The sequence below is a fragment of the Trichosurus vulpecula genome, chromosome 2, assembly GCF_011100635.1.
Source record: "Trichosurus vulpecula isolate mTriVul1 chromosome 2, mTriVul1.pri, whole genome shotgun sequence".
NCBI classification, from domain to species: domain Eukaryota; kingdom Metazoa; phylum Chordata; class Mammalia; order Diprotodontia; family Phalangeridae; genus Trichosurus; species Trichosurus vulpecula.
In genome coordinates, this window is record NC_050574.1 from 36,291,502 (window position 1) to 36,301,550 (window position 10,049).

General features: G+C 54.6%; 1 protein-coding gene and 1 long non-coding RNA gene across 3 annotated transcripts; one reads left to right on the forward strand and one right to left on the reverse strand.

The window, feature by feature from the left end:
* On the forward strand, positions 1-3,453 carry YIF1B (Yip1 interacting factor homolog B, membrane trafficking protein). Its single transcript, XM_036742743.1, is given in 9 exon segments — positions 1-154; positions 157-420; positions 1,314-1,546; positions 1,641-1,745; positions 1,879-1,957; positions 2,096-2,153; positions 2,252-2,407; positions 2,570-2,663; positions 2,902-3,453. Coding segments are annotated over 9 exon segments (1,299 nt in total). The 3' UTR covers positions 3,058-3,453.
* A 2-nt stretch (positions 3,454-3,455) lies between these two features.
* LOC118835548 lies at positions 3,456-4,433 on the reverse strand. Of its 2 annotated transcripts, XR_005009510.1 has the most exons (4): positions 4,407-4,433; positions 4,158-4,267; positions 4,006-4,074; positions 3,456-3,705 (listed from the first exon to the last, which is right to left on the reverse strand). It is a non-coding gene; the product is annotated as an uncharacterized LOC118835548 (long non-coding RNA). The 2 variants fall into 2 exon arrangements; XR_005009509.1 differs by having other exon boundaries at positions 4,158-4,415.
* Positions 4,434-10,049: the final 5,616 nt, after the last annotated feature.

Below are 10,049 nucleotides of genomic sequence, written 5' to 3' on the forward strand. Positions count from 1 at the left end.
ATGATTGAGAATAGAGAAGAGCCACGGCAAAGACTACAACTCCCAGCGTGCCCCGCGCCCAGCTTCGCCCAGAATTCTCCTCACCTGCCGCAGATGCCTCCTTCTCCTCCGCCGTCGCTTTTATCTGGTCCTTCCTCCGCCCACTCGGAGCCACGTCCCCCCCGCCCGCCCCGGGTCTCGGCGGGAGGGAGAGGGCCCTCGAAGAGCTTCGGGCCTCCTATTGGTCACTGCTCGCCGGAGGGGCGGGCCGGGCCGGGCCGCCGGCCTCCCATTGGCCCGCGACGCCGCTGACGGGCGCGGTACGGGGGCCGCGCGGTCCTTTTTGGCGTCCATCGAGGCCGGGTCGGCTCTCCTGGTACAGGATGCAGCCAGGACCCGGCGGCGGCGCGGCGGCGGGGAGCGCCCGGCACCGTAAGTGGCGTACGTGGCTAGCCGGGCCGGGCCGGGGCAAGGGCGGCGGGCCGCCGGGAGGACCGCGGGCCGGGCCGGGGGAAGAGGCGGCCGTTGGGATCGGGTGGGCGCGGGGGCGGGGCCTGGGAGCTCGGGCACCTAGAACGGGACACCTAGAACCCCCTCTCCCGAACGCTGGGCCCCCGCCGCCCGTTTTGGGCGCTGCAGAGGGGGAAACTGAGGCAGGGGGAGACCCTGCGCTAGGGAGGCTCCCCCGGCCTCAGCTTGTCCGCCCGGGCAATGGGCCCAGCCCTTGCAGCGCTCGGCCCTCAGAGCGTTTGGCCCAAGTTCTGCCTCAGTTTCCCCGTCTGTAAGCGGGAGCGGGGGATTTTAGTTGTCTCTAAAAGAGTGGGTGGGAAATTGGGGGGGGTGCTCTAATAATCAAAACAATAATAATAGCTGACATTTATGTAGCGCTTGCTGTGCGCCCTAGGCACTGTGCTGAGGCATCGGAAGCACCATCTCCCTTGACAGCTGACCTTCCCTTAGTGCCACTGTGTGCCCGGGACTGTGGCGAGCACCTCACAATTAGTATCTCTTTTGGTCCTCACAATAACCTCCTAGGCAGGTACTTTTATTTTCACTATTTTACAGATGAGGAAATTGAGGCAAAGAGAGGTTAGGTCACTTGTCCAGGGTCACCCAGCTTGACAGTATTTGGGGCAGGATTTGAACTCAGATCTTCTTGACTCTAGATTCAGTGCTCTATTCTCAGTGGACCTCTCGCCTGTTCCATGGGACGAGTGTTGGCTTTGGAGTCAGTTCCAGGTCTGGGCAGGGCCTCAGTTTCCCCATCTGTAAGATGGTCTCCCAGATGCCCATCCACTCTGAATCTGATGCCATCTCTGATTTCCCTATGGCAGCCATGAAGAGAAGGGTACCTGTAGCGGAGCCCAGCTTGGCGGACCCCCACCAGCTCTTCCATGACACCAGCTCGGCCCATGGGCCTGGGAGCTATCCGGGCCACCGGACCCCCGGGGGCTTGGGCTATGCTTCCCCCTCACAGCCGGCCTTCCTCGCTGACCCTGTGTCCAACATGGCGGTAGCCTACGGGAGCAGCCTGGCTGCCCATGGCAAGGAGCTGGTGGACAGGAATGTGAGTGGACCGAGCCTCGGGACCGAGGCAGGATGGGGTGGAGGCGGGGCGGGGCTGGCCATCCCGCTGCATCGGGCCTGTCCTGCCTCCTCAGATTGACCGCTTCATCCCTGTCACCAAGCTGAAGTATTACTTTGCTGTGGACACTGTGTATGTGGGGAAGAAACTGGGGCTCTTGTTGTTTCCCTACCTGCACCAGGTGAGAGCGGCTGGATCGGGGCACCCCCTAGCAGCCCTTCGGTCAGGGGTTCCCAGCCTGGGCTTGGGCCAGTCGGGGAGAGGGGGAGGGGTGTGGGGCCCTGGCCTCACCTTGGGCTCCGTGGTGTCTGCAGGATTGGGAGGTCCAGTATCAGCAGGACATGCCGGTGGCCCCGAGGTTTGACATCAATGCCCCCGATCTCTACATTCCAGGTATGTCACGCCATCCCCCCAGTGCCGGCCACTGCCCGTCGTAGCTAAGGCCCGGCTCCTTTCCCCTGCCCCCTGGAGGGTCCCAGCTCCATATTGGGTCCCCCAGCAGGATTTCCAAACTCTTCCCTTGACTTGCAGCTATGGCCTTCATCACATACATCCTGGTTGCTGGCCTGGCACTGGGGACGCAGGACAGGTGAGGGGATGCCAGGCTGGGGTGGGAGAGGTGGGCGTGGGCAGGGTTTTGGAGAGCAAGCCCCCCAGGCTCAGGCCCTCAGCCACGCCTGCCCTCAGGTTCTCTCCGGACCTCCTGGGTCTGCAGGCGAGCTCAGCCCTGGCCTGGCTCACAGTGGAGGTGCTGGCCATCCTGCTCAGCCTCTACCTGGTCACTGTCAACACAGACCTCACCACCATCGACCTGCTGGCCTTCTCAGGGTACAAGTATGTAGGGTGAGTGGGGCAGCGCATCGGGCATCCTAAGCCACCCCCCATCTCCTCGGGTGTCACCTGAGGCCTCCCGCGGAGTAAGTCATGCTTGTGACGGGGCTGGCTGTGGAGGGGGAGTCTGGGTGCTCGGCCTGCTCTGAGGTGCTGGCCTGGCTCTGCCCCCAGGATGATTGGTGGGGTCGTGACTGGCCTGCTCTTTGGGAAGACTGGCTACTACCTGGTGCTCAGCTGGTGTTGTGTGGCCATCTTCGTCTTTATGGTGAGCCTGGGGTTGGGGTGTCACCGGAAGGCTGGGGGGAAGCAGAGTGGCACTAGACCCCAGCCTAGGAATCCTCCCCAAGGCTTGGTCCAGAGCAGCCTTGGTAGATGCCTCTGAACAAAGATCTCTGAGGGCTCTCCAACAGTGTAGTCATTGGGCACGCCTTGTCCCCCTGCGGGCCCAGGGAGGCAGGTGGGCTCCAGCCCCTTCCTCTCTGCCTCACTCCCCTGCTCCCCAGATCCGGACCCTTCGACTGAAAATCCTATCCGAAGTGGCAGCTGAAGGCGTCCTGGTCCGAGGGGCACGGAACCAGCTGCGCATGTACCTGACCATGGCCATTGCAGCCGCCCAGCCCCTCTTCATGTACTGGCTCACCTTTCACCTGGTCAGGTGAGGGGCCTCAGAGGCTGCTCAGGCCCGGAGTGGGGATTGGAGAGGACCAGGCCGCTGACCTCTGCAAATTCGAGAAGCAGGAAATGGAGCCCCTTGGGGGAGGGGGGCTGGGGGTCCATCGCTCTGGACTGAGCCCACTCTCCCTCTCCCCACAAAGTCCCTGGCCCTTTGACTGGAACCTGCCCCTCCTCCATAAAGATTCATCTCCTCCTTGCCTGTTGTGCTTGAGCTGAGTCCCAAACCCCCTGCCCTAGGAAAGAGCCCCCCCCCCATCCCCCTTCCCCAATCTCCATCCTCTAAGGTGCTTAGAGATCTCTTAACTGCACAGCATGCTCCAAGCTGGGGCTGCCACCCATGGGCGTCTGTTACAGGGAGAAATAAACCCTCTGGGGGTGCTGCTGAGTGGTCCTTGCCTTTTATTGGCTGGCCGTGGGTGGGCACACATTGGGGTGACTGGGGTGGTGGCCAGCAGGGGTGTGCCAGGGCTCATGCTTCATCTCCAAGGGCTATTTAATGCAGACCCAGGCTGCCTTCAGGGGGCTGACCCCTTCTCCCCCTTTTTTGCTTTTTCCTTCTCTCGCTTTTCCTTGGTCTTCTTCACTTTCTTCAGTTTTTTCTCCTTCTGGGGGTCCCGGCCAAGCCTGGGAGGCTGGAGAATAGTATAGAGGGAGAAGCATTGAGACCTCCCTCTGTGGGAGGTGGCTCTGGCTGCTTGACCCTCCCTGGCTAGGCCAACTGAGTCAAGCTGTTGGTCTCTTGCCCTCTCTCCTCCTGGGGCCCCGAGGCCAGCCTGAGGAGGTCAGGGTCTATCAGGCAATACAGGTCCATCTCTTTCTGGGTGCCCTCCCTCCCAGACCCAGCACCTTCTTAATGCTCAGCTCTTGAGTGCCTGGGCCTCTCTGGCCTTTGCTAACCTGATGGTCACCAGGAGAGGGGGCTAGTGCCTTACCTTTCCATCCCTGTCAGAATCGCTGGAGCTGCTGCTGCTGCTGGAGTCTGAGGATTTGCCATGCCCTGCCTGAGGCACAAGAAGAAAGCCACTCAGCTCCCTTGGCCCCTGTGACCAAGAGGCCTGGGCCTGATGAGAAGCTACTGTCTTACCCTGGCCTTCTCAGTAATCCCCTCTCCGAGTGCCTGAGGCTTGGGGGGGCCATGTGGGGAATTGGCAGGCAGACCACCCTTCTCAGTCTTCTTGGAATCAGCACCAAGGGCTGCCAATGATAAAAAGAGTCGTCTATTCTCTTGCCCCAGGGGGGCCAGGTCCTCGGCCCTGGCCTCTCCCTCTTAGCCCATGGAGGCAGAGAACAGGGACCTCATTGTGACCAGAATAGCTTAGTTGGGGAGCCTCACCTGGAACTGGCTGTCCCAGGCTCAGAGAGTTTCTTGTGAGCATCCCGTGGGGTGGGATGGGACATGAATATGCAGGTCACATGAGGTCCCCATCTGGCCTATCATCCTACACTGAGGCTGTTTGCCAAACTCTTTCCCTGGCATGTTCCAGCCTGGGTCTAATGCCTCTCTATAGCAGAATGAATCTATCCCCAGAGGGCAGATTCCCCACGCTTGTTCAGCCCAAATTCTAGTTTCTTCTTTGCCCCATTCCTCCCCCCCCCCACCTCAAACTTCACTTTCAGTCCATCCTCCCAAAGCCCACTGACCAAGAAAGCTGCTTCCTCCTCTTATGAAGGATCTGGGTGTTTAGGGAAGGTTGACAATCACATAATCTAAGTCACTCATTTCACCGACCAGGAAATGGATAAAGGACTTGCCCATGTCACACAGAAAACAGCTGGTCTGCAGGGTATATTTCACTATACTGAGCTCAAAGCAACAACACTAAAGCCCCCTCCCCCCACCTCTTACCTTGCTGAGGGCTGGGGAGAAAACCATATCCAGAGAAGCCCTACCTGCAGAAAGGTCGAACTCCATGGCTGGCGGATGGAGGATGTGCCTGAACAGGAAGCGAGGGACGGATTGTTGAACTCTGTTGCCAGGCCCCCTAGACTGGGCGGGTCAGGGAGGGGCTTCAAGTAGTTGTCGGTGTCCTTGCCCAATGGACTTCCAACAGTGCAGAGGCTTTGTGGTGTGTGTGGGGGGGCAGATGGTTATCCTCTTTCCCCAGCCCCAGTTCTCCCCAAAGCAAATCTCTGGGGAGTAGGGGCTCGATATCACTGCATAGTGTAAAGAGAGCATTTGAAGTTAAGGAAACCATGTTCAAATCCCAATTTTGCCCTGAGTGACCAGAAGCAAATGACTTCTCCCTGGACTAAATGACTGCTTAGGTGCCTCCAACTCAGACCTAGACCATCTTGCTTGCCTCCTAGCCTGTTCACCTTGGCTCCTTTTGGAAATGGGAGGGCCATAGCAAACCCAGTTGCTGCTCTCTGAAATTTGGGGTAGGACAGGTTTCAAAGGAGGTTGGCGATGGAGGAATGTGAGGCAATGCACCGAAAATGGGGTGGCCAACATTCCACCCCACCTTCCACCAAGGTTCTTTGGATCACTGAAGTATTGCTGGATGGGACTAGAACCCAGATGTTCTACAGATACACGGTACCGAAGCCTCCCTGCCCCCATGTGGAGAACATCTTGAGTTGGCGTTCTACAGCTCCTGGATTTCATTTCCCAGATGCTCCTGCCCCAGCTCTCCAAGACAGGACTAGGGCCAAGGTAGGAAGAATGAACTGAGGGCTGACTGCTGTCTGAAGCAGGCTGGGAACAGGGTATAGTGAGAAAGACTGAACTAGGAGTCAGGTCTGGCTTTGTGCCACCCCCAACGATGACTTCTGTGAGACAGTGTATGGCCCTCCTGTCTCCAAACCTTAGGGACCTTACCTATAAAGTGAAGGTGGACCAAAGAGCTCCTTTGCCACTTTTTTTGTAGTAAAGTAATGCCTAGTGGAACCAGCAAGAACTCTGCTCTCCTTTTCCAAAGGACACTTCCAGGGTATGATCTCTGATACTAGTCAGAGGACCCCAGATCCTGGCTCTGATATGACCTGTGTACCCCCCTTGAGGGAGGCTGAACTAGAGGCCCACTACAGCTCGAGATCTACAATTCCATGTTCCCCTTTCTTCCCCACTGGGGCTCTAGGGTGGATAATGATTCCGGGCATCTCACTGTCCCTCCTCCCAATTTTCAGAATGCCCAAGTATAGAGAATATATTCCACCCGTATGAGCCTCAGCCCACCAACAATTAATATTTGGCTGAGTCTATAGCGTCCCCACTGAAAGGTTGACTAAAGCTCCCTTCTCTAGTTCAGCAAATCTCTGATTGTCTATTTGACACCCTGAGGGGCTTGGTTTAGAGATGATTCCCTCAAAAGAGCAGAACCCCACTAAATCTAGGATAAGACGAGTCCTGAACTGTTTGTGACTGCACATGCGGTGGCCCTTCAGAAATCCAGAGGCCTTTGGCTGCCTGGAGTGATGAGGGAAGGCTTGGTGTAGGTGACCTAGGCAGGAGTCTGACGGGGAGTGGGCTGGTGCCAGTGGAAGCACTGAGGTAAGCCTGGGCCCACAGGGGGTTGCTTCACATCCATGACTTCACTTGGAGGACAGGAGATGGGGACACTTGGCACTGCACCCCATGACTTGATAAGAGGCTCTGACCTGGGAAATTCCTGCTGCACTCCCCCCCACCCCCATTTTGTCTTGGCCTCCTCAGCACTGAGCTCCCAGGAGGCAGTCCCTCCTCATCTGGGGCTCGAATCTGCCAGAGAAGCCTGGGCCACTTCCACGCCACGAGGTGGCGCTGGAGGAGGCCTTTAGCAGACGCAGGATGAAGAGATGGGTAGGGAGGAGGCATCCTTTCTTCACTGCAGGTCCCCCTTCCCCCGCCCCCCCCCCCCCATTGCCAACAGGTGCTGAGGTATTCTCTCTGGCCCAGGAGCAGCGTGGCCACCATTCTCACCAATGTTCAGTGCCCACTGTGTGCTCAGCTGTGTGCAGGTCTGGACTGGGGAGACACACAAGTGGTAGCCCTTGTTCTCAGCGATTTCCCCATCTACCTAGAGCTGGGACAGAGCCTTAGAACCAAGTGCTCTGCTCCAGGTTCAGCTTGGCAGGCTGTGGGCTGCAGCAGTCAGGTGAGGCCGAGGGAGGGTAGGACCGCACCTGGCACTCACAAGGCAGACATTCTGGGTCAAGGAAACTTGCCCTACATTGTGTGGTAAGCCCTGAGAGAGTAAGACCCATCTGCCTGAGGCAGAGGGGCCATGATGAGGAAGTAGGGAGGGGGCTGCACCCAGCTAAGGCAAGGCCTGCTTGTCAACCAACCACCCCCACCCCTGCTGGTTCTCAGACCCTCACCAAATCTGGCACCAAAAGAGGCTTCTTTGGGACCTTTCCCATCTGGAGTAGATTTTTAAGGGTACAGAGAAGTCTTGCTGTAACTTAGAATTCCCTCCATGCGGCACCCACACAGACAATAGTTATGGTTGGGGATGTGGAAGGGACCTTGGAGATCATATGGTCTAACCCCATTTTACAGGTGATTAAGTGACTTGCCCAGTGACAGATAAGGAGGAGCCAAGGCAGAATTGGGATCCATAAAGGATCTGACTCAGAATCCAAGACTTTCCTCAACACGCTGCTGCCTGTCTCATGGCATCTAGCAGCCTGGTGAAGCCGGTAGTGCAAGTGAGGGAAATGAGGCATAGGTGAATGACTCAGCCAGGGTGATGGTGTCTGAGTCTTGTCTGCTGCTGCCTCTGTTCTTCCACAGGGCCCAAGTGACCCAATAAGGGGTGACACTTGAAGACATGCATGGAGGGCAAAGTCCAATGGCCAGCCTTGCTTGGCCTTCCCTCCTCCTCCCCTCCCCCCCTCCCACATCCCATGTATTGGGAGGCACAGAGCCAGGCGCTGGCCCTGGGGTTTCCAGATCTTAGGGTTTGCTCAGATGTGGCTATCAGGTCAAACCTGTTTTGGGCAGGGAGGAGGGAGAAGAACCAAGTCCCCACGAGGAAGCAGGAAATGAACGCCCAGCAGACAACAGGATTAGCCTGGCAAACATCAGATTACCAAAGGTCATTTCCAAGGTAAAAGCCCCATGTCAAGGACATTTCACCAGGGCTTTTCAGAATTGAAGTTTTGTCTGAGCAATGTCGTGACCCCCTCAGAGCCACTGAAGACCTCGGGGAATAGCCCCAAGCCTGGGGGAAGCAAGCATGGGAATAGAATCTGAACGGAACTGGGTGCCCACTCCAATCCAGACTTGCTGCGTAACGTTGGACAAGACCCCTCCTGTCTTTGAGTCTCAGGGACCTCGTCTAGAAAAGGAGGGTGACTGGACTAGACGAAGCTTCTCCTTTAAGATCAGCATGGCTGCACAGTGGAGTTGAACCCAAGGAAATGGTGGGGCAGTTCTCACTGGCACAACAAAGCTTTGGTCAAGACAATGCCTGTTTACATCTGAATCATTCTTTGCTCTGTGCAATGGCATGAGGTCCTCATTCTCAGGTGCAAGGTGCTAGTGCCCAAAAGGGGCATCTTTACCTGTGAGCTAGTGTAATGGCAAGCAAAGGAAGATTTTTTGCTGGATTGAGTTCTAGCCAATCAGAGACATGTATGTGGGCTCTAGCCAATCAGATGTGTATTGAGTTCAAGCCAATCAGACATGTGGATTGAGTTTCAGCCAATCAGATGCCAACTAGAATTGTATATAAAGAGAGCTGGTGTTGAAGGTAGACATTGAGAGAGCTAGTGTTGAGAAGGAAGAGAAGAGACAAAGAAGGATGAGCTTTGAACTACTTGGTACTGGCTAAGAAATGAGAGGTGGATCAGTGGAATAGGTTAGGTACACAAGACACAGTAGTTAATGAATATAATACTCTACTCTGATAAACCCAAAGAGGCCAGGCTTCTGAGATAAGAACTCCCTATTTCACAAAAACTGCTGGGAAAACTGGAAAATAGTATGGCAGGAATTGGGCATAGACCAATATCTTAGTCCACATACCAAAATAAAGGGTTCACCCAAAAACAGGTTCACAATTTAGATATAACGGCTGATACCATAAGCCATCTGGGATAGAAAGGAATAGTTTTCCTGTCAGACTTATGGAGGAGGGAAGAATTTATGACTAAACAAGAGATGGAGAGCATTACAAAATGCAAAATGGATAATTTTGATTACATTAAATTGAAAGGTTTTTGTACAAAGACAATGCAACCAAGATTGGGAAAGAAGCAGAAAATTGGGAAAGAATTTTTACAACCAGTGTCTCTGACAAGGCCTCTTCTCTAAAATATACAGGGAAGTAAGTCAAATTTATAAGAATACAAGTCATTACCCAATTGATACATGGTCAAAGGATATGAACAGACAGTTTTCAGAGGAAGAAATTAAAGATATATAGCCATATGAAAAAATGCTCTAAATCTCTACTGATTAGAGAAATGCAAATCAAAACAACTCTTAGGTATCACATCTCTCCTGTCAGATTGGCTAACATGTCAAAACAGGAAAATGATAAATGCTGGAGTTGTGGGAAAACTGGAACACTATCACATTGTTGGTGAAGTTGTGAACTGATCGAACCATTCTGGAGAGCAATTTGGAACTATGCCCAAAGGGCTATAAAAATGTGCATACCCTTCAACCCAGCAATACCACTTCTAGGGCTATATCCCAAAGAGATAATACAAGGGAGAAAAGACCTATATGTACAAAAATATTTATAGCAGCTCTTTTTGGCAAAGAATTGGAAATCAAGGAGATGCCCATCGATTGGGGAAATGGCTAAACAAACTGTGGTATATGAATGTAATGGAATGCTACTGTGCTATAATGAGCAGATGAACCTGGAGGAACTTATATGATCTGATGATGAGTGAAGGGAGCAGAACCAGGAGAACACTGTACACAACCAGACACATTGCCTCTGTGATGACTTTGATAATGACTTGATAAGACAATGCAAGATACTAAGACAGCTCCAAAAGATTCATGACGGAAAAGGCTATCTACACCCAGAGAAAGAATTAC